The sequence below is a fragment of the Cupressus sempervirens genome, chromosome 8 (assembly GCF_028749045.1).
Source record: "Cupressus sempervirens isolate cs-2001-9-10 chromosome 8, ASM2874904v1, whole genome shotgun sequence".
NCBI lineage: Eukaryota > Viridiplantae > Streptophyta > Pinopsida > Cupressales > Cupressaceae > Cupressus > Cupressus sempervirens.
This window is the reverse complement of record NC_143125.1, coordinates 851,732,180-851,753,732: the sequence shown is the minus strand read 5'-3', so window position 1 is coordinate 851,753,732 and position 21,553 is coordinate 851,732,180. Positions and strand designations below refer to the sequence as shown.

At 38.6% G+C, this 21,553-nt stretch overlaps 1 protein-coding gene across 1 annotated transcript in view; it reads left to right on the top strand.

The window, feature by feature from the left end:
* The window catches only part of LOC149545095 (putative adenylate kinase 6, chloroplastic), a 191,005-nt gene that overhangs the window by 32,502 nt on the left and 136,950 nt on the right, over positions 1-21,553 (top strand). The window contains exon 2 of the mRNA XM_089795590.1: positions 21,016-21,351. Coding sequence (XP_089651716.1) covers positions 21,055-21,351 — 297 coding nt within the window. The 5' untranslated portion in view covers positions 21,016-21,054. The remainder of the gene's footprint in view (positions 1-21,015; positions 21,352-21,553) is intronic.

Below are 21,553 nucleotides of genomic sequence, written 5' to 3'. Positions count from 1 at the left end.
CGTGAACCTCCTTCAGGATTTTCTGCTTCAATTTAGATTTAGGCACTAGGAATATCCAACTCTTATAGTAAATCATGTCATCTATTACTCTGTACCTATCATCCTTGGCAATGCCATCCATTAGCTCACAAGAAAATATGTTTTTGGAATATTCTATCAACAATTAAGCTTTCAAATCGGTTGAAATTTGGGTTAGTAAGCAGATGGCGGGCTTTCTGGACAAAGCATGTACAACCACATTATTCTTTCCTTTTACATATTCAATGTCAAAATCAAAGGCTTGAACCTTGCTTACCCATTTCTATTGCCTCTCGTTCAAATCCCATTGCTCCAAAAAATATCGCAAACTATTGTGATCAGTGCGCATGACAAACTTGGCACCTACCAGATACTGCCGAAACTTGGTTAGTGCATGTACGATGGCCAACATCTTTTTGTCGTAGATGGAATAGAGGCGTCCTGTTTACATAAGCTTCCTGCTCTCATAAGCTATGGGGTGTCTATCCTACATTAGTACTGCGCCAATGCCTTTACTGGACACGTTACACTCCAAAATGAATGGTTGAGTGAAGTCAGGCAATGCAAGTATGGGACAAGTGCTCATTGCCTCTTTCAGTTTATCAAAAGTGAGTGTGCCTTTTTGTTCCACTGGAAAGATCCCTTCTTTGTTAGATTCGTCAAAGGTGCACTGAGCTGAGAGAATCCTTTGATGAACCTTTGGTAATAACTTCATAGCCCAAAAAATCCTCGCAAATCTGTGAGTGATTTTGGGGGAAGCCAATCAAGGATAGCCTGAATCTTCTCTTGATGCATTTGAACTCCGTATTTACTAACAACATGCCCCAGGTACAATATTTTTGTTATACCGAATTCACATTTGGATTGCTTGGCGAACAAAGATTGCTCCTCCATGATCTTTAAGACTTCATTCAAATGTGTTAGGTGCTCCGCCCATGTCTTGCTATAAATAAGATCATCAAAAAATACCAATAAGTACTTACGCAGTTGTTTGTTGAAAATGCGATTCATACATGATTGGAATGTAGCAGGTGCATTTGTCAAACCGAACAGCATGACTAGAAACTCATAATGTCTGTAGTGGCAACGGAAGGCCATCTTTTCTATGTCTTCCTCCCTCATGTGGATCTGATGGTATCTGGAACGGAGATCTATTTTTGAAAAATAGACTACGCCATGCAACTCATCTATCCTTGGAATGGGATATCTATTCTTTATTGTTTTTTTTGTTTGACGCGCAGTAGTCCACACACATGCGCATTGTCCCATCCTTCTTCTTGACCAAAACCACAGATGACGCGAAAGGGCTGAAATTGGGACGGATCCATCCTTTCTCTAGCAGTTCCTGAATCATTTTTTCGATCTCATCTTTGAATTTCTTCGGACGGCGATATGGTGTGATTATGACCGGCTTGGCTCCTGCTTCCAACTCAATAGCATGCTCAAACCCTTGATGAGGCGGTATGCTAGGAGGAATGTCAATGAAAACTTTATCATGTTTACTCAAAATATTTTGGAGTTCATCATCCTGTGGAGGTGTTCGATGCCCTTTTATAGGTTCCTCCAAGATAAAACAATGCGCAACCCATGCAACGTCATCGTGCCGAGAAATTGCTTCCATCCGATGCGTAGAAACTTCCTTTGGACCTTCATTTGCCATTCCGCAGAGTACAACCTCCTTTCCATCAACAACAAAAGTGAAGTCCATCCGTTTGAAACTCTGAGTGTATTCATCAAGTGTCTCCATCAACTGTATGCCTAGAATAACTTCTATGTCATCCAGGTCCACTATGAAAAAATCCTCAGTCACCGTGTGATTCGCCATTGTGATACTTAGTTGAGGAACAAGGTGTGTGCAGGGTAGAAGAGTCCCTCCGACAACCTTGACTTGAAAGCTTGCGTGCGTTTTCGTAGGTAGACTTCTTTGCTTAACCAAGGATGAGTTTATGAAATTTAGAGTGGCTCCGCTATCCAGCATCACCGTAACCCTTTGTCCTTGAAGGGTACCTCATACACGAAAAACTGTGCACCTTGGGCTACCAGCTAAGGCAATAGTTCCTCCATGTTGTACCAAAGCTGCAATTCTCATTGTACGGTTTAAATTGACCATGTTTGTGTCATTGTGAGGTTGGTTGTCTTCGGCTGACATTTCTTCCTGTTCGTCTTCATCATCGGACATGACCTCAATGTAATGGATCTTCCCTTTTTCGAGGCATTTGTGGCCAGGCTCCCAAGGTCCCTTGCAATTGAAACACTGTTTCTTCCTTTGAAGTTCCTGTTTGGTAGTTTCGTCCAACGACGGCTTCCTAGGCAGGGGTTTGTCCCTCGGAAACGTAGGCAGTTTGGAATGTGAGTAACTTCGAGAGGATGATGTTGATGATGATGCCATACTTCGCGTTTTATTGATTGCCTCTGATAGGGTGACAGGATTGAACCCCTTCACCCAACCTTTCAGAGGTTCTGTTAGTCCATCCATGAAGAGCACTACTCGTCTTCTTTCGAAAGAAGTTGAATAAATCATTTAGGCTGACCCATATGCTGTAGTGGCCATTGCAAAGGTATTTACCTAGGATGATGAAGAGAGGTTATTTCATTCGCAGATGTGGGTAGGAGGAAAGGCTTTGCATATTATTGGTGATAGTGGTAGTAGAAAACAATTGATATTTGTTGAGACTGTAAAAAGGTTGAATCTGAAGACAACTTCACATTCCAAACCATATTCTATGGGATGGGTGAGCCAAGGGTGAGATATTCAAGTAAAAAAGCAATGTCGTCTTTCATATTCCATAGAATCATTCAAAGATGAGGTGATATGTGATGTAGCTCCTCTTGATGTGTGTAATATTTTGTTTGGGCAACCATACATATATCAACGCTATGGGTTGTGTATGAATCTAGGCCACAAAGTTTGACAATCAAATTGGGTGGACAAAAGTCCTGAATACTAGAGGTCACTCCTATACACTTTGCATCTTTGATTAGTGCAAACAATGTAGAAGATTAATAGGCCAACCTGGTACATTTGTGTTATTAATGATCCGTCCTGAGGAACAAAAAAACTATGTAATTCCAATGCCAATGTGACCATCACAACAAAACAAAAAGGTCAATGGATCAGATTTTAATAAAATGTCAAAATGTGTTTTAAGTTATCAACAAGGGCACCCTCACACTGCCAAGTTAGACACTCTATTGATTTGATACCAAGAACCCCATTGCCTAATGAACTAGTATATAGGAGGTCAGTATTGGGAAATGACGAGATAAAAATGCAGATACAAGAATTAATTCAAAAAGGACATATCTGACCAAGTGCATCTCCCTGTGGTACCCCAATTGTTCTTGCAAAGAGGAAGGATGAAACATGGAGGCTTTGTATGGATTAGAGATTATTGAATAAGATCACTGTGGAAAATAGATATCCAATTCCTCGGATAGATGATCTCTCGGACCAGCTTGGAGGGGCAAATTTTTTTACTAAAATTGATTTGAATTTTGTTTACCATCAACTACTAATTGATCTGGTAGATGTATGGAAGACTGCTTTTAAATTTAAGGAGGGACTATTTGAATGGTTGGTGGTGCCTTTTGGGCTCACAAATGTTCCAGCCACATTTATGAGGACGATGAATGATGTACTTAGGCCTTTTTTTTGATGGGTAAGAGGCCGAAGCTAAGATTAATTATTATTATTATGTGTTGTGATTAATTATTAGTATTATATATGAAGCTCGAGTAGACTCGAACCCAAGACCTCCCAGATAAGAGGCTCACAATTTACCGCTGTGTTGTAGGCTCTTGCTTGTACTTAGGCCATTTATTGATGCTTTTGTAGTTGTATATTTAGATGATATTCTTATTTTCAACAAATCTTGGGAAGAACATCTGCAACATGCAGAACAAGTATGTTTTCCCTTATAAGCCCATAGATTCTTTACCAACAAGGAAAAATGCTCTTTTGGTATGCAAAGTATGAGATACTTTGGTTATGTTATTGATAGTGAGGGTGTTCATGTTGACCTTGAAAAGATACAAGTAATCAAAGACTGGTCTGTTTGAAGAAATCTCATAGAGTTGTGTAGCTTCTTAGGGCTTGTGTAGCTTCTTAGGGCTGGCTAACTTTGATTGCATATATGTATTTGGGTTTTCACATTTGTCTTGGCCTTTAAATGAATCACTATGAGAAGGAGTGAAAGCAAAGTTCAAGTGGACAAGTGCCCAACAACATGCATTCAAGGAGTTAAAAGAGAGGTTATGTTCAACGCTAGTTTTATCTCTTCTTGATTCATAACAGTCCTTCAAAATACAATTTGATGCATCAAAATATTGCCCTAGGAGTAGTTCCCATGTGGTATGGACATCCAATTGCCTACCATAGGGAGACCTTTATCTGATACAGTGTGTAGGTATCCCACCTATGATAAAGAATTATTTGCCATTGTTCAAGCTTGCAAGCAATGAAAGCATTATATTCTAGCAAAGGAAAGTATCATCTGCACAGATCACAAACCTCTTCAATTTTTCCAAACACAAGGCAAATTGTAGAATGATAGCCACCAAAGGTGTCAACTTATCTTCAACAATTTCATCTCAATATTTTCCATAAGACAGGAAGCACCAATAAGGTAGTAGGTTGTTAGAACAAGCCTCCAATTGCAGGCATAAACATGGCGTTAGAATTATGTGGTACCAAACAAAAACTTGGCCTCACTTGTATGGACATGATAATGAATTTTCTGATGTATATGCTCAGCTTGTGGAAGGTAAACATGTGAATGATCATTATCTGCAAGATGGAATACTTTGTCACCTTGGCCAAATCTATGTGCCTAAGGTAGAGCATAAGAAGTTGATATGGGAAGCTCCCTACAGTAATGTTGCTGGTCATTTTGGAATAGGTAAGACTATTGCTATATTTCAAAGATATTTTTACTAGCCAAAAATGAAAAATAACGTGATAACATATGTTCAAGCTTGTACAACATGTGCAATTGCAAAGTTAGTAAATCATAAGCTTGGTTTATATTTACCGCTTGCTATTCTATAAAAACCTTGGGATTCAATTTCTATGGTTCTTATGTTGTTCTTCCTACCACTAGACATGGGCATGGTTGTGTATATGTTGTAGTAGATGGATTTTCAAAAACGACAATCTTGGTGGCTTGTACAAAGGCAATCTCTAAAAAAGAAACTACAAAACTCTTCTTTGAGCATGTTTGGGTTCATTTTGGGCTGCCAAGAAGCATTGTTTCAGACATGGATAGTCAATTTCTCAGAAAATTTTGGTCTTCATTATGGGCAATGATAGACACAAAACTAACAAAGTCCATTGCATTCCATCCTCAGACAGATGGTCAAATAGAGGTTGTCAATCATATATTGTTCAAATTTTGTGCATGCATCACTCAAACCATTCCCGTACATGGGATGACAACCTTCCATATGTACAACATGGCTACAACAGGGCAATTCATAGTTCAAGTGGCCATAGTCCATTTGAAGTTTGTCTTGGATATCGACCTATAGCACCAATAAATATCTCTATACTAGTTATACAAACTAACTTGGTACCATGCTTTAATAAAGAGACAAACAATGCAATGAAATCATCGCTAAAACTCATCATTTACAACAAGTTCATGAAATTTTGGAGTTGCCACTAAGAAGTATAAATGAGGCACGATGAGCATCGAACTCCTCATAATTTTCAAGTTGGGGATAAGGTATGGTTGCATTTTTAAAAGGAACGATTGCAACGTCCTCATAGGAAGCTTTGTCCCCTTTGCTATGGTTCATATAAGATCATTAAGAAAGTTGGTGAAAATACTTTTAAACTCAACCTGTCTCCATTTTTGGGTATTCATTCAGTCTTCAATTTAGAATTGTTAAAGCTTTATTTTCCTCCTTTACTAGAGATTGCAGAAATTGTTGAGGAAATCAGTCATACAAAGTTGAATCCAGAAGCTACTAATCCACTCCAAAGTGATCAAGTTGTGGAAGTTGTTGTGAAGAATTTGAGAAACCAGACTATCTATTTATACCGCGTGGTAAAAGTATGGCAGTTTGTTCAGTAGGGAAAGTGGCTTATGCTTGAACAAATTTGGTTTCATTTTTCCACATCTGCTACAAAGTATGGATGAAATGGGTTGCATTTCCTCTCAGTGGGGAAGGAATGATCAAAATGCAGTTTGTCATGATGCAAAGGATGTTGGCACAAGTATAAAAGGGAAAATACTAAATATAATTTTCCGATATTGTCTATGTTTTAGTATTTTGCATTTTCAGATGTATTTTCAAGTTCGTTGTCTAGAACCCTAATAAAATAAGAGTAGGCAATAATGGGGCTGTATAACTTGCAACATTAGAGGATTGACTATTAAGGAAGGTGTAAATGGGTGCAAACTTAAAGCCTATCAGGAACTGAAGATGCATATTTATTGGGTTCAACATGTTGGGGTATGTGACCAAGGGTGACTGGACCATTAACCACCAGGGAGAGAGAGAGAGGAAGATTCGATAATAGTTCAAGAACCTTACAAAGGGGGATGTGGATTGGAAGAAGCCAATAATGGGTCCCGAAGAATGATTAGTAAGAAAACTGTAATGTTCTTTTTATAAAATAAATCGTTTATAAAACGATTGTTAATGGGCCAATTGATTTAATATATCTTAGACCCATTTTTATTTTTGTTTTCGTAGTTTGTGCCGCCGTCGGCTATCTTTGTACACCTTCGGAAAGTTTTCCTGACGGGTATTTAAGTACGATTTGTAAGTAGTCTTAGGGTATGCTTTTGGATTATTTTCTATGTACTGTGAATTCCTATTGGAGTTTTGGATTGTTCGCCATTTCAGAAGTGAAAGATCTTCCCTATTTGGCTCATGCAGTTTCGGTGGGCTTCAACCCTCATCTTATTCCGTTGTTGCATGTAACACTTTGCTTGGATCTGGCAAAATTGGAGCACTATCTTTTGGCAAATATTAATTGAAGGATTATTCGTATTCAAGCCTCTAACATTGTGTCTGGATTTCACCTAAAGCTATTGTGTTTGTGTATGAACAAGATTGTATTCAGAGTTGGGCTTAGATACTTAACCGCGTGGCCTTTTGTCATTCTCGTATTGTTCACTCTTTCACCGTACGACCCTTTGTTCATCCATATTACTCTATATTTCCTTTGTATGACTCTATGTTTTTGCCATCGTACTGCCTTGTCGACATCTTACCTTCCCATCCATACGGCCTCCTATCCTCCATGTCCTCCCTATACCATTCGTACGACCTCCCATGCTGACCGTATGACCTACCTTCCCACCGTACAACCACTTCTAAGCACCGTACTGGCTGCCCATACTACCATACAGACATCTTTTGCTCCACCGTATGTTACAGGCTGCCCATACTACCGTACAGACATCTTCTGCTCCACCGTACGTCTCTCTTGCCAAATACCATACGTCTGTCTTCCTTTGGCAACTGTACACCCTCTTCTCAAGTCCATACTACCTTCCAATTGTCCGTATGGCCCCTTCAACAAGCAATCACAGTGGACATAGAACACGGGAACATTACAAAAACATGTTGAACAAGAGGCAATTCCGAGAGTGCACAAACATCTTACCAATGCCCTGTTTGGTCCCTCTGCACATTGGGTAAGAATTTGGCTATTGGAGGTTAAGAGCATGCCATGAGGAAGAAGAGAAGGGTTCATTGCCTATGACATTGACAAAGAAGCAAAGGAAGAATGAAAGAAGAAGCAAGCAATCAAGGAGGATACAACCAAGGAAGACCCAAGGGAAGAAATCGACTTGGAAGAATATGGTACAACCTTGGGACCATGCTTGAAGTAGTGGCAAAGGTGGATGCTTTATCTATTTGTGAAGGAGATGGCTATGTGAATGAAATAATTGAGAAATGTAGGATTGAAGGGGAGGAAGCACCGTACAAGAAGAAATAAATACCCTATGTAGGGTGATCCCCAATCCAGCAGAACCTTAGACAACGAATTGGGAAGAAACATTGTGGTACAAGAAATATGGAGATATATAGATTGGAGTTTTAAAGGAGTGGGACCCACCCCTTGGTGATTTTTTTTTTTTTGATCTGGAATATTTGGGAAAATGTGAAAATAAGAGTAACTGACATATCCAGACACTTGTAAGTTGTAGCACGTGTCCAAAGTAAAGGTTAAAGTCACAAAGAAAAAGGAGTAAAACAAAAGCAAGAGGAGAGAATAAAGGGGCCCAGAAAGAAATTGCACATGGCACAAAAGACGAGCGAAGAAAGGCACAAAAAACACTTCAAGGTATACAAACAAAAGTGCTTGGAGACCAAAAACGAAAGTCAAGGATTGCAATGAAACAATAAAATACAAGAAGCCAAAAACATAATCCATTAAACAAGTGTAAATGAAGGACAAATAGGAGCTCGAAGAAAGACAAACTTGGTGCAAGAGTGTTGCATGCCAAACTTGTCACAGCTCGTATGTAGCCTATGTACAACTAAGCCAGTTGGGGTGGCCAAATTTCAAGTGCGTACGTAGTTCTTTGAACTAAAGGTACAAGAGCAATGCATATGCATATGCAATAGTCCCTCAACAATTGCTACACAACAACATCCATTGACCTGTATATAGAAGGAAGTGTTGACGATTCGTACGCTAGAAAGAAAGGGGAAACATCTCGCATGCCAAAAGAAGCATTTTTTGTATGCCAAAAGAAGCATTGTGTACACATAAGACAAGAAGGAAGATGTTGGGTCACTGAGCATTTGTAAACTGCTAGTATGCCAAAAGTTTGTGCATTGACCATACGGTTTGTATGACATAAACTCACGACAACTCATATCAGATAGGTCCATACAACTCAAAATTTTGCCTCTTTTGCTAGCATTTTGTACCGCAACAAGAACCTAGTCAAAGACACTTGTAGAGGTAATTTACAAGATGGCGAAGGCTAGTTTTAGAAACCCTAGAAAAGTTATTTGTGTGGTAGATCATAAAAGGTCAGAAGTGGGCAAGAAACAAACAAAACATACAATGGCAACTCAAGCAAGAAGAAGAACATCAAGGGTAAGGACAAGGTGGAAGGGACTACAACAACCAATATCACATTTGAAAGTATCACTGGAATGGAATGCAAAAACTAGTAGGAAGACATAGAAGACGATAAGTATCCATTGAAGGTTGCATTAGGCAAGGCTGAGGTAGATTAAATTACTTTCGTGCATATTTTTGATTGGAAAGAATTTAAACCAATTTTAAGGACCATGGTCCATGGATATGATAAAAAGACACACAATTCCACAATTTAGTATTTGCAGCAGAATGCTATAGTATCTTATTCCCCAAAAGACTTCATCAAAGTATTTAGGGTAACAAATAGAGCGCACCAAGTGACAAGAAATTGTTGGTGGAGCTTATTTGTAGGAAAGACCTAACGAAGAAACAATGGAAAGTATATGGAGTAAGAACAACAACAAGGGTGTGAAGAAAACCTTTATTGCCAACTTGGAATAGAGATGTATAGTGGACTTGGTAAAAAGTAAACTCATGAGGGCAATCAAACTTAAGACATTGCCAATGAACAACAACAGTTGTGTGACGAAAACCTTCATTGCTAACGTGGAATAGAGATGTATAGCGCACTTGGTAAAAAGTAAACTCATAGGGGGCAATCAAACTTCAAATATTGCCATATCCATGCTACCTCAGGTAAATGGTTTGAATAATGGTAGAGTATACAATTGGGCACAGCTCTTATCGGATAGGATAAAAGAGTTTCTACAACTTAAGCATAAGGCATTTTACATGCCTCACCATAGCCATGTTCTTGGATGTACTTTGCACACAAGTAGCACCATAGTATCGGGGTGCAGTCATTCCAGCTAGTTGTGTGGAACCATATAAACCCGCCATGTTCTACTAGCTACACTTAGACACATTTTCAGCATGTACATTTGAGCCATGGAGAAAGAAGGTGAGACAAGAAACTTCAGCATCTAACACAGAAGACGGGGAAGAGGGAGATGAGAGTTCAAAGGAAGAGGAGATAATTGAATAGGAAACCTCTTCTTTAGGTTCAAGGGATGAGGAGGAAATCATGATGACATGTTCCTGTAATAGGGAAGAAGAGGCCGTACATGACACATTTGAGGACATTGAGTTTTCCCATGTATTAGAGGGAACTTTACCTCGGTCTATATTGAAGAACGTACTGGAGGTGACAAAAGGTGATGATTTGAGGGATACAAAGACAATTCAGAAGGAAATGGATGTACAAATGCAAGCAACACGAGAGCAGGTTCACGATGGATTCGATACAACACATGGTTGTGGATTTTGCACGTGCAATGGTATAGTCATGGGAGCACTTGGTGAGGAGGTTCTCATGACACCATCTAGCATAGGGGGCTTGCCAGCTACTACAGTGGGCATGACAACACTTGGTCGTACACTTGGTTCTATTATTGACATTTGGGAGTATGATTGGCATGGGAGCAAGGAGTACACCACCCTCTCTAAATCGGGGGGCCAAGAGGATGTCGTTTACCCCTTGCGCTATCATTTGTACTTTATGTATTCATTTATGAGATTGATGTATTTGATATTCCTTTATGGATGTGGACCTTATACTTAAGTTTAATTTAATTAATAAAAAATACACACCCACACCCTCACCAACATTGATGATGGAACAATAGGAGAAGGTAGTTCACAAGCTAACTAAGAGAGGTAGTATAGATAGCCGAATTCCAGGATTTGGGGATTCAACATGACGGTTTATGGCAGAGTTGGAGGCCATGACAAGCACCACTTAGGAGATGACTGATCAGGTCAAGGAGTTAGATATAGGATCCATCATTGTGGTAGTTAAGGCATTGCTTTGATTTATGATGGAAGGGTGCCATAATGACTTAGGGGAGTTTTTGATAGGGCACAGATGGCCAAATAATGAAGACTGTGTAGAAAAATGGAAGGCTTCACATATCCTCTAGACTGACACAAGACACCAAGGGATGCTCAACACTCTTACACACATGTAGTAGACATTTTGAGCTAGATTTCTTGAGCTCTGGAGAGCCACCAAAATAGAAGGGGATGAATTCTTTTGGAGGCTAGGTTGCATGAGCTGGAGGATGAATTGAAACATGAAAAGTTTATAAGGGTAGAGAAGGAAAGAAAACTCACCACAATGGAAAAGGATTTGATGGACACCCTTAGATTATTGTACACCTCATAGGCGAAACAATTAGATACTAAGATAGATATAAAGCTGCTTCAACAATTGTTGCTGCCACAAACTACCACATCCACAACTCTAGGGACATCTTCTCACCCGTCCTAGTAAGGAGACTTTGATGTTTTAGTTCTTTTTTGCTTTTTTGGTCGTGTGGAAGATGACAATGAGGGGGATAATGCAAGCAAATAATAACAACAGTTGTTTAGTTTGGGTTGTAATAAAGTAGTTGCATTGAATTGGTTGGTATTGTTAACCAACCACGAGGGCTATATGTGTAGTCGGTAAAATGTATAGTGTAGCCGATAGGTAGAATAGTATCCAAACGGGTGCGTGACGCTTCAGTCACCCCTTTGGAAAGGTATATGTATACGTTCGAGATGGACTTTGAAAGCATCATTGTAGTCATTGCATTTGGATTGTAATCATTGAGTGCATATATGAATAAAGTATTTGCTCTGTGTTGTATCGTGCTATACTACATGTGTTGAGTTTCTTACCCTGTACGGTAAACATTTGGCATTGTTGCCAAATGTACCTGAAACGAAGGAATGGTATGAAGATTAATGCTGAATTTTCTTAACAAGGATAGGAACAAGGTGAAAGATAAGGATGCACTACGTACAACACAAGAAGTTTTAATTTTAGCATAGCAGGCAGAGCGCAGGCAAAGGCTTCAGCAGATTGCCAAGGGGCACCGAAGGGGTGAAGAGGCACAAATGGAGGGAGTGCACTCACCTAGTAGGCCGAGGAGTGTCGAGGAATTGATGGAGGAGACTCGACAACGATTAAATTTGTTGGAAGAAACAAAGGAGGAGTTTCTTAACCTATATACGTCGAGGGGAGAGTGTCCGAATGGAAGGGAAGCAACTCGCACAACTCGGAGTGCTGAGGGAGCACGAGTGTGGAGTGAACTCTTCGTTCCCGATACATTGGACGAACTGATATAGGCGGAGAATAGAACAACTTCACTTGGAGAAGACCTTTCGCTAGGCAATGTGGTTGTTGGAAACAAGGCTGCTATCTAGAGTAGCGCAGGTGTACAGAACAGCACGGGTGCTTTGAACAGTGCAAGTGCTTAGAACAGCGCGGGTGCTTTGAACAACACGGGTGCTTAGAACAACACGGGTGCTCAGCAAGTACCTTAGAATCAAAGGAAAGTAGCGATGGTAGGTCCTAAAGAAAAATTACCCAAGTTTAACGGTAGTGGTACAACAAATCCTATCCGACATTGTAAAATGTGTGAAACCATATGGGCAGCAAATGGCATGACAGGTGAGGATGATTGGATTAGACAGTTCCCAACAACTCTGTGGGGTGTGGCAATTGACTGGTTTTCCAAGGCCGACCCTCAGAAATTGATTACATGGGAAAATGTTAAAAAAGAGTTCATAGCAGAATTCAGATTGCTTTGGGACGATAACGAAATAGTAGTCGAGATATATAGTACTAAGCAAGGGAAGAATGAAACAGTACGGGCCTATGCCAGATGACTGAAAGAGCTGGTCGGGAAGATGGAAAGTCAACTGGCAGACGGTTTGAAAAAATGATGGTTTGTGGAGGGGCTACGACCAGCTCTGAAAAAGAAAATGAAGATAGTACCATCAACGTCGTAAATCGATGCGTATACTCATGTAATGGATTTAGAAAGTGAACAAAAGACAAGCAAGAAGAAAAAGCATAAATCCTCTAATTCAGATGATTCATCCTCTGAAAGTGGCAGTAGTGATGAAGAATCAAACAAGAAGGTGCAAGCAGTACAGAAAGATATGCTTCGTATGATGAAAGAATTTAAGAATTTCAAAAAGAATCCGGACACAGTGAAGGGAGAACTGTGGTGCACAGATTGTAAAGAGGATGGCCATACGAGGGGCTCATGCCCGAAGAAACAATTTTGTGACATTTGCCAGGTGGCGGGACATTCCTTGAAAGTGTGTCCGTTTAATATCAAAGCAAAAAGACACTAGCAGGTGTTACTAATGTAGGAAGCGTCCAACAACAATAACACAAGCAATTATGCAACTTCGGGTGGATATTGCAATAATAACAGATGCGGAAGGGGTGGAAACAACAACAATAACAATGGAGGCCAGAGTTGAATACAATATGATGTGAATGGACGACCGATGATACAGTGTCAGGCATGCAATCTTTGGGGCCACTTCGCTAGGGATTATCCTACAAAGGAGACGCCACAACTACTAGGCAGATGGTGTGATCTAGGGGACCACAAAGATGCAAAATGTCCAAAACAAGGGGTAAATCTATTAAGCAATGAAACGTGTGATGAGAAAGTACTGGCAGTTATGCAGGAGTAGGCAAGGAAAGCGAAATACCCGGATGCAGAAGAGAAGGAAAGGTTACAAAAAGCACGAGCAGAGATAGAAAAGCAGATGAAAGCAGAGAAATCACAAGTAAAGGACACGGCCGAAACCTCGAAAAGGAATTTGGTAGAACAAAACATGATGAAACAGATAATGCAAACAGAAGTGTAGATTAAGCTAAATGACCTTCTCATGATGCCACAGTTGTGTATAGCCATTATGAATATGACACCATCTTCGAGAGTGACGGAGGAAGTAAGGGATAATAAGGGAACAACGGCAACAGACCTGATGCTACTAGCACTTACAACAGGGATGCACCCAATAGTAGTGGAGATGGGCATTTTGGGTACTGTGTTGACAAATACAATTGTAGACGGAGGATCAGGAGTGAACGTATTATCGAAAGATATTTGGAAAAAGCTTGGACAACCCAGAGTATGGCCACCTACTTTCCAGTTACTCACAACAGATCATCATGGGATAAAGCCGTTGGGAACTTTGATGGCACAGCTGGTGACAATTGGGACACAACCATTTTTACTGGATTTTGCAGTCATCCCACTGAAGAGAAGAGGGTACGATGCCATCTTGGGATGGGGGTGGCTGGTGCAAGCAAAGGTAAAGCATGATAGGAAACGGAACACCCTATCCATGGAGAGAGGAGGCAGGAGATTCATAATTGATTTGCATACACAAATGGTAGGGGAAGTAGCAACGTCGTCGAACTTAGAAGGAGAAGGCGTGAGTGATGACGAAGGTAAAAAGAGGATGGAACCAGATGAAGAAGGGGTGTTGAGATTAGAAAGAGGGTTAATTGATGACGACCTAGATTCGGTGAACGGACTTCTACATTGGCAAATGGAAGATTACGAGGTTTTTTCGAACTGCAACATGTTGAGTATCGAGGAAGAAAAAGTAGGCAATGAATTCCCAAAGGATTATAGTGAACTGAAGGAGGGAGAAGCGCAGGTGGATGAAACACCAGCCCATACGTTCAGTGAAGATAAAATGATGAAGTATGAAGAGCTTACGGTGAAAACAATGAACTTGGGTGATGAGGAAAATTTGAAGAACATTCTTGTAAGAGATGATTGGAACCTAGTGTTGAAGGCGGCAACATTCAAAGTATTCATGGAGTACAAGGATGTTTTTACTTGGACATATAAAGACTTAAAAGGAGTGCCACCGGAGCTATGTGTTCACCGGATACCATTGATCGAAGGTGCAGTACCCATATGGAAGCGGCTGTACCAAATGAATAAGAACTATGTAGCATGGGCCACGGAAGTTGCACAAAATTGACGGAAGGCATGGCATGATAAGCACTTAAAATTAAACAACTTTCAACCGGGCCAATTAGTATTGAAGTATAATGGATAGAATGAAATTAGACTTGAAAAGTTCAAAGTTAAATGGGTCAAGTGGGTCAGGCCGTACAAGATACAGGAAGTTGGCTATAACAGAGCAATTAAGTTATGGACACTAGACGGAAAAGAAATACCAGATGCAGTAAATTGATCGAAGTTAAAAATATACCATGAAAGGAATGGTCCCCCGCCGAAATAATGTACAACTGAGAAAGAAAAAACGACTGTAAATAATGTATATATGTAAATAAAATGTGGAGTTAAACATAGTTTTTAAGTACGAAGTAATAAACTATAGTTTTAAACTGTGAAGTAATAAATTAATAAAAACAGGAAATAAATTTTGAATATGATGGTGGAACTATAGACATTACAAGCAATAAGAAGTACGGCCTTAAGACAGAACAAGACATATTAAGATAAAAAGATAAAGTGAACGTACGGTAAGATAAAAAGGTAAAGACCGTATCGATAGGTAAAGACATTTTGAAGGTGGTCATCGTACGCTAGAAAATAGAAAGATAAAGACCTTACGGCTAGGTAAAGACATTCTGAAGGTGGTCACTGTACGCTAGAAGATAGAAGGAATAGATTGTATGGCCAGAGGAAGAGCACAGGAGGAGGAATTGGGAACCGTACGACCATAAGAGGAACGCAGAAGGAAGAAATTTGAAGACTGTACGACTAGGCAAACATACTTTTTGAGGAAGAAAATTGAAGACCATATGGCCAAGAATGATAGGACACTATAGACCGTATGGCCAGTGGAGAGTAGAAAAACCTTTACATAAGCGTTGGGACCTTTATAAAGGCTGTATGGATGGAGGTATTAAAAGTGTGTTGAATGATAGTCGTACAGAGATTGTCACAAAAGGAGCAAAAGATAAAGACCATATGTTAATAGCCAGGGGAGAGCAGAAGCCGTACGACACTTAACCAAGTTGGAGGAACGAAGGAGGGCCGTACTACGTATGATAGGAGAGGGCTGAAGTTTGCACGATATATACCATACGGTGTGTGGAAGCTGCTGTAAATTGAGAGCCGTATGGATGCCATACATCGAAATAGGAAGGAAGATACATAGCCGTACGATGTAAGGAGTTAAATTCCATTCAAAATAACTAGAAAACCGAAAAGAATAGGAGGGAAAGACAAGCATAAAGCCAGGATAAAATAGTAAATTTTGTATAGGATAAGAAAAACAATCCATATGGCCAATCAGAGAGGAAGCCAAGCCGTACTATCACAGGAGGAGTTGATTCAGTAAGGAAGAGGAATTGCTGTAGCCGATTCACAAAGCTTGAGGGAAAGCCGTACGGATTCATACAGGGAAGGAGAAGAATTTTTGTGTGTCAAGGGATAATTGACCCAACCAGGCAGAGGAACAAATGAAGTCTGCAGGAAAGAGGAAGTGGAACAGCAAAAAAAAAAAAAAAAAAAAAAATGATAACAAATAAAAAATGTTCAGAATGAATAAGTTATGATGCTGAAGGGAAGGGAAAGACATAAATAGGTAGAAAATGCAAGTGGTTGGCTCAAAACTAAGTCACAGGGTTCGCCAAATTTTTTGCTTGAGGTTTGAAATTTGTGAACACATAAAAACAAAAAAAAATCCTCTAAATTCATCATTAAATTTGTATGGAATTGTTTATTGGATTTCTGAAGCAGAAAAACTTATTAAATAATGCCCTTCGTCTGCTGAAAATGCATCCAATCATATCTGAAGCTAGGCTAGGGAAAAAATGCATTGGGAATAAGATTGTCTGAATATCCAGTCATCTCTGGAGCTCACGTCGCATTTGTCTACTCCAGCCTTCTGTCGTTCACCTCTTCTTCACTTTGTTCATCATTTACTCTCCATTTAGAAAACCTTTGCGTACACTTTCAGTCGCCCGTGCTTCCATTTCCACCGACGGACATTTTCTTCAGCGATGAGCATTTTTTATTTATTTGTTTAGGTTTGAGCCTTTATTAATAAGGCTATAAATTTATAATAATAATAATAAATGTTATTTTTAATATTAGGTTTCAATGTGTTAGAATATTATAACAATAAATGCTATTTTTATTATTGTAAATATTTGTATCAAATGTAGTTATCATAGGTAAACATTTATATTTAATGTATATTTATTTATTTAGTATTAGTCTAAGTCAAGGTTCGAGTTCGAGTTCGAGTTCGACGACTATGAAATTCGGATGGAGTTCGACAAGTCCAAAAAATCCAAAAAAATTCGACATTAAATTCGCCTAATATAATATAATATTTTTTATAAGTATATGCTATTTTTTATTATTATATATTTTAATAATTGATAAAATAATATAAAAAATATAAGTATTGACATGTTTAGTTATAAATATATGATATTTATGATTATATAATATAAATAATATTAACATGTTTTAATGTTTAATAGATAATCTAAAATTAATAACAATAATAAATTAATAACATTAAAAAAAATTCAATAATAAAAAATTATAACTATAAACTAAATCTAAAGTTAAATAATCTCCAAATATTAAACATCCTATAGTAAAAATTTAAAACTATTACCCCAAAACTAAAATTAAATAATCTCCTAACACTAAAAAATAAAATTTCTGCCCAAACTGCGAACCAAGAAATGCGTAGACGATATTGTCAGAGTAACGAAATAAGACGAGTTTCACGAAGGAATGATTTTGGACGGCATCGAAAAGCCTTGATTCTCCATTGTTGTTCGTTGCAGGGTAGACAGAAAGCTAAGGTTTGTATCCCACGACCTGCACAAACAATTTGTATCGCACCACGATTTGTGTCTAGCGACCTGCGACTTGCACAAACGATTTGTGCGACCTGCGACCTGCGATCTATAGTAGAAATGATGACTTGCGAGCTACAAAACAATGACCTGCAACCTAAGACGAATTTGAGCCGATTTTTTACGAATTTTAAATTTATTTTTTAGGTTCGCCGAATTCCGAACTTAGAGCCGAAAATTCGGCGAACCTTGTGACTTAGGTATTAGTGAAATGTTAATATTTTGTATGTATTATATTTATTTATGATTATTAATTTATTAATTATTACAATATTTTATGATTATTATTTTAATTTTGTAATATTCACAATTTTATTTTATTAGTAAAGATTAAATAGAATGATTATTATTTTTTATTATAATTTTGTTTATTAGCAAAGGAAAGTAAAAAAATCATATCATACTTTACAATCGTCTTCACAAAGTTATAGACCCTCTCATAACTAGGAATCAAGATCATATTATTTATATATCTTTTAATAATTATATAAGGCAAATTTATTGTTGATTTTTTTTCATATTTTTTGCCTTGCCGAACTTTAGTCGAACTTCATAGTTGTCAAACTCGAATTCGAATTCGAACCTTGTGACTTAGGCTCAAAGAGTGTGGAATTGGAAGAAAATCACAAAAATGGTGTGTCCCATGGAGTTTTGTGTAGAGTTGAGAGTGCTAATTTGGTCTTGGCAGTGGGGGCACTGCCCCTCGACCCCGCCTTGTATCGTGGGGGTGTTGCCCCTCAACCTCGTTGGGGGCGATGCTTGCTAGACTGCCAGTCGGTGCGGTTATCAGTTGTGGGAAGGGTGACCGGTTGATGAGACTTGGAGTTGCTATAGGCATGGAGTGTCTGTGTGTCAGAGGTGGCACTCGGAGTAGGTGTTTGGATGTGAGGTTGTCTTGGTGGATGCATAGAGCGCTCGGGAGGAGCTGATCATCCAATTGAAGGCAGTACAATGACACTTGGCTCAGTGTACTGAAGAGTTGGAAGCAAAGAAAGCGGCATGGGTGGCTATCAAGGTTAGCTAAGGAGACAGTATTGTGTTAGCAGAGGCTACAGATGCAACATGGTTTGGAGACCAGTTTGGTGGAAGCACGGGACGAATGTGAAAGTGGTTTAACAGAAATAGATTTGTCTTGTTTAGTTAGTCAGTTAATGTATTCCATTTTGTTAATCTCTTTCGGATATTTTGTAATTGTCATCCGGAGATGACTTTTCTTTTGGGGGGGATGATGTAGTCAGTAAAATGTATAGTGTAGCCGATGGGTAGAATAGTATCCGAATGGGGCGCATGATGCTTGAGTCACCCCTTCGGAAAGGTATATGTACACGTCTGAGATGGACTTTGAAATCATCATTTGTAGTCATTTTATTCAGATTGTAATCATTGAGTGCATATATGAATAAAGTATCTGCTTTGTGTTATATCGTGCTATACTACATGTGTTGAGTTTCTTACCCTGTACGGTAAACAATATGTAAGAATTCGGGACATCTTTTGGGCAATCTATTACGGGACATTCTGGAGTTATAATTGAAAACATTATTTTGCCTTTGAAGATAGTGTGGGATTCTCTGTTATTATATTCTTATGGTTAATTATTCATGTTTGTAGACATTAGTGGATAGGTAGAGGGTTATACGGGTTACATCCAGTACCCATATGGCATATAACAGTTACTTCTTGTCCTTTGTGTTTGAAACATATCTCTAAATTAGGATTATCCACGGTGAAACATCCCAAAGAATTTATCCAAGGCAGTCCTAGGATAACATCATGTTGTAAGTTCACCACATAGAAGTCTCCCTTAATTGGAATTTATCTCTAATTGGGGAATGACTTTTGGGTTAATTGATCTATTTGCTAATGCTACTTTGAAACCTTTGATTTCTTGGGTCTTGAATTTTCTTTTTGTCACTAGTTGCTTGTTAATGAAGTTGTGGGAGGCTCTAGTATCTACCAAGGCAATTTCTTTCTGTCCCTTGTTCCTTTGATTTAAAAAGTTCTATGCTCATTTTCTTGAGTATTGACAGCTATGGGCCATGTTCATTTTCAGCTAACTTTGTTCTTTTGTTTGGCACACAATCGTCATAAGTTTCCTCAATTTTGTGTACCTGTCCTCTTTTGTGTTGGTGGTTATGTTCCCATGGTTTGTTACATTTAAAACATATTTATTTGTAGTTCTTCTTTCTTTTGGCATCAATGACCAAAATTCCATGGTTCTTTGCAGAGATGACATTTCTTTACTTGATTGTCCTTTCTTGGCCCTTCATACTTACATTGGGCTTTTGATGGAGGGTTCTTGGGTTTTTTTTTGAAGCATTGGTTTCAACTTTCTTGCTTTTTGTAAGGTTTCTCCTAGAGTTTGAGGTTCTAGAGGATTTACTATATTTTGATAGAATTTTTAAGCCCTTAAATAAACAAATATGTGAATGCCATTAATCATTGGCTATTCCGGATAGGTGGAGGACAGACAGACTCAGATAACTTCTGTCTATTTAGCAAAACATTTGTTTTTCCCAGTAATTAAGAGAAAGTGGTGGCTAGAAATATTGGTGAGTGAGATTTCTGCCCACCAGAGAGCTAAAATGCAGTGAGGCTTCTGGAATGGGACTCATTTTTCAGGAGAAATAAATTGAATTATAGGGTCATTAGCATTTCAATAAGCCCAACATGAAAGAAACACTTTGAAACTTCTATGCCTATTATCAGCTTCATTAGGTAATTCCTCTATGCAGAGTTTGATACACTTCAAATACTTTGATCAACTAATTGGAAATTTAGTTGCAAAACATGCTATTGTTTTATATAAAGTTCAGGTTTTTATTGCTTAGTGTAATGCAAATGGTGCGAATCTGTTTAAAAGAAAATCAGAAACTTAAGGAAGTTCAGTAGCCCTTTTTGTGTCACCTGCATGGTTTTGAATTTTCCAAGCATAAGTCCTCATAGGTAGCACATGTAGATCTGAAATATTGGGAAGAAAGGAATTGACAGTTGTATCCAGATCATGATTTGAAATGCTTATCATAGAAATCTGAAATTATTAGTAGTGATAGCATGATTGACTTGGCAAAGAAATGGTCAGTAGTTGAGTATTCAGCTTATACAAATCATGCTAAGATCGACCTATTGGCATAAGTCTTCCTCACATGCTATTATTTGTTCTATTCTGATTTTGCATAAAACAAAAATGATACAGAATGGTCTTGTATATCAGGAATAGAAGCAGCTCAAATATATTGGCAAATTTTCTTTGTGATTGCAGATCCACATAAAGTGTGTGCTGGCCATTTCATCCTCAGTGATGGCAAAAATGAACAGCCTCATGAGAGTGTTTTCTCGGACATGTTATTCTTCTTTGGCATCCCAAAAATCGCATAATCAATGGGGAATAGTAGGAGTGGATAGGCATTCTTGGAATAACTCACTTATGAAAGGGGAGAGTAAAGGAATAAGTATGCAGTGGATTTTTCTTGGTTGTCCTGGAGTTGGTAAAGGAACATATGCCAGCAGGCTGTCGCGTCTTCTTGGAATTCCTCATATTGCCACAGGGGACCTTGTTAGAGAGGAGCTTGCACAATCTGGGCCTTCAGCAAGTGAGGTAAGCACTTGGGTGTTTCACTTCGAAAAAGTTTTGTAGACTGAGGCTTATGATTAATAAAGGGTAATTTGTTGAAGTACATTTTTCATATTCTTGGTCTTTTACATCAAAAGTTTTGAACTGGTCTTGTACAAAATTCTCAGAAATTTGGTTTATTTTGTTTGAAGTTCTGATCCCAGATTTATTCCGTTTCATTTAAGTA